Here is a 3086-nt window from a genome sequence, read left to right as displayed (position 1 = left end):
CATCCTCGTGCCAAACTTGGATTTCCCAAGTTTAACGCCACCAAGGCAGCACAAAATGGAAGTTTTTCTTGATATTGGCGCCGAACTTGGAGAATCCCAAGTTTGGTGCCACCATGACAGTGTGATTGGGGAGTTTGTAATGATCCCGCGCCAAACTTGGAGGTTGCCAAGTTTGGCCCCACCTTGGTGGATTTTAGCACCATGATTTTAGAAGAAAAGTATAGACTATTATATATCTTGGAATGCTCTAAAAGTTGGGTTTCCAATACCGCTAAAACCGCATCAATTGGACTTCTGTAGCTCAAGTTATGCTCGTTGGAGTGCGAGGAGATCAGGGTTGACAGCATCATCCACTTTCTTCCTTTTTTCTACACAAACTCTGTCAAACTTGCTCGAATGCTACATGAAATAAACCAAATTGCATCACAACTCAAAGTAGCATTCATAGAGGCTTAAAAATACATAAATCTTGATTAAACTTAATAAATTCGAATACAAATACACTAGAAAGAGATAGGAAAGATGGTCACGTATCACACTATCACTGGAGGCGTTGTCATCAAAATAGTGGACTTCTGAGCGGATGGAGGTGGTGGAGGAGTCCACTCTAGTGAAGCATCCGGATGACTTCTTGGTTATGGATTTGGTGCAGTAGAAGGAGCGACATTGCTGGGGTTAGGGACCATGAAAACTGGCTGGTCCTGTGCATCCATTGCCAGTGACGTCACAGGGGCAGTCGAAATAGGGGGCGGGGCGATTGAGAAGCCCTAAGAGTACCAGTAGAAACCTTTCCTCTACCATGACCACGAGGCTAACAATCCGTGACACCTCTACCTGTCGTCATATTTGCAAAGAGCATACTAATGAACACAAATCCTTCCACATTTATATTTTTTGAAAAAAATTTGGACATAACCTCCCCTAAAAGACGTGCTAACCTTGACAGTGATAAATCGCACAACAATCAAAACAAACTCTAGGGAGAATCAACCATAAATTAAAACTCAAAAACAAACACAACACATAAAAAATAACTTAACAAACAATAATAAAATACGAAACTTTATAAAGTTAGAACCCTTGAATCTAAACCTAACTAATCAATTAGAGAATCTATTGTCAAACTTTAGAACTACTAAAGCATGCATATCATCAAGTATTGAGAGTTCAATAAAGATTTTAATTTAGAACATTTCCATTTTCAATCTTTAGTTGCTTAACCTTAAAGATACCAAATTACTAATCAGATTAGTCTAATATCAATGATGATCTCTTTCTAACTCCATTCTTAGATTGATGAGATTAAATATTATATAAGTTTAAAAGTTTTCCAAAATATTAAACCAAAGGCTTAAAACACTTTAAAATATATTACTTCACATACTTTTATAAATTCAAATAAAAACTTTAAATTCTAGTTTGTATAATTTACTAGACCTTATTTAAGTTAAGGTTGAAAATATGTAGTTGTCTCTAAATTTAAGTTTTATTAGGAGTTATATGATTTATTTTGTTAACTAATTAGTTGAATATCTAACTAATTAGGTATTTTAATTTGTTCATCATCAAACTAATCTTTATAAGTTTCCTAAATTATCATCTTAGCTCTTACTACTAGTACTTACTGGTGGACGAAATTGTGATAATCAACAACGGCTCCAATGACTTGGTAGCTCTCACACGTGAATTATACTTAGTCACAACTCCGCACAACTAACCAGCAAGTGCACTGGGTCGTCCAAGTAATACCTTACGTGAGTAAGGGTCGATCCCACGGAGATTGTTGGTATGAAGCAAGCTAGGGTCATCATGTAAATCCCAGTCAGGTGGATTTAACTAATTTAAGAGATTATTGGTTTAAATAAAAATAATAAAATAAACATAAAATAAAGATAGAGTTACTCATGTAATTCAATGGTGGGAATTTCAGACAAGTGTATGGAGATGCTTGTCCCTGTTGAATCTCTGCTTTCCTACTGCGTTCATTCAATCCTTCTTACTCCTTTCCATGGCAAGCTGTATGTAGGGCATCACCGTTGTCAATGGCTACATCCCATCCTCTTTTCTCAATTAGGTTGGAATAGAATCCAGTGATTCTTTTGCGTCTGTCACTAACGCCCAGCCTTCAGGAGTTTGAAGCTCGTTACAGTCATTCAATCCCGGAATCCTACTTGGAATACCACAGACAAGGTTAGACTTTCCGGATTCCCATGAATGCCTCCATCAATTCTAGCTTATACCATGAAGATTCTGATCAAGGAATCCAAGAGATATGCACCCGGTCTAAGGTAGAACGGAAGTGGTTGTCAGTCACGCGCGTTCATAGGTAAGAATGATGATGAGTGTCACGGATCATCACATTCATCAAGTTGAAGTGTAGCGAATATCTTAGAACAGGAATAAATCGAATTGGATAGAAAATAGTAGTAATTGCATTAAAACTTGAGGTACAGCAGAGCTCCACACCCTTAATCTATGGTGTGTAGAAACTCCACCGTTAAAATTACATAAGTGATGAAGGACCAGGCATGGCCGAATGGCCAGCCCCCAAACATGATCAATAGTCTCCTAAGATGAATAATAGAATAAAATTGAGACCAAAGATGTCTAATACAAAGGTAAAAAGTTCTATTTATACTAAACTAGCTACTAGGGTTTACATAAGTAAGTAATTGATGCATAAATCCACTTCCGGGGCCCACTTGGTGTGTGCTTGGGTTGAGCTTGAATGTTACATGTGCAGAGGCTTTTATTGGAGTTGAACGCCAAGTTGTAACGTGTTTCTGGCGTTCAACTCTGGTTCGTGACGTGTTTCTGGCGTTTGACTCCAGAATGCAGCATGGAACTGGCGTTGAACTCCAATTTACATCATCAAATCTCAAATAAAGTATGGCCTATTATATATTGCTGGAAACCTCTGGATGTCTACTTTCCAACGCCGTTAAGAGCGCGCTATTTAGAGTTCAGTAGCATCAGCAGTCCTTTGTTAGCCTCCTATCAGAGTTTTGCTCAGGTCTCTCAATTTCAGCCAGAAAATACCTGAAATCACAGAAAAATACACAAACTCATAGTAAAGTCCAGAAATG

At 37.8% G+C, this 3086-nt stretch overlaps 1 protein-coding gene across 1 annotated transcript in view; it reads right to left on the bottom strand.

Moving 5' to 3' along the window:
- Positions 1 to 306: 306 nt before the first annotated feature.
- LOC110273015 (heat shock 70 kDa protein, mitochondrial-like) overlaps positions 307 to 3086 on the bottom strand; it is a 19585-nt gene continuing 16805 nt past the window's right edge. Inside the window, exons 3-4 of the mRNA XM_021125845.1 lie at positions 778 to 834; positions 307 to 399 (exon numbers count right to left, since the gene is read on the bottom strand). Of these exons, the coding sequence (XP_020981504.1) occupies positions 307 to 399; positions 778 to 834 (150 nt within the window). The remainder of the gene's footprint in view (positions 400 to 777; positions 835 to 3086) is intronic.

Source organism: Arachis duranensis, chromosome 6 (genome assembly GCF_000817695.3).
Source record: "Arachis duranensis cultivar V14167 chromosome 6, aradu.V14167.gnm2.J7QH, whole genome shotgun sequence".
Lineage (NCBI taxonomy): Eukaryota > Viridiplantae > Streptophyta > Magnoliopsida > Fabales > Fabaceae > Arachis > Arachis duranensis.
Note: the sequence above shows the minus strand (reverse complement) of the source record. Positions and strands in the feature narration are given on the sequence as shown.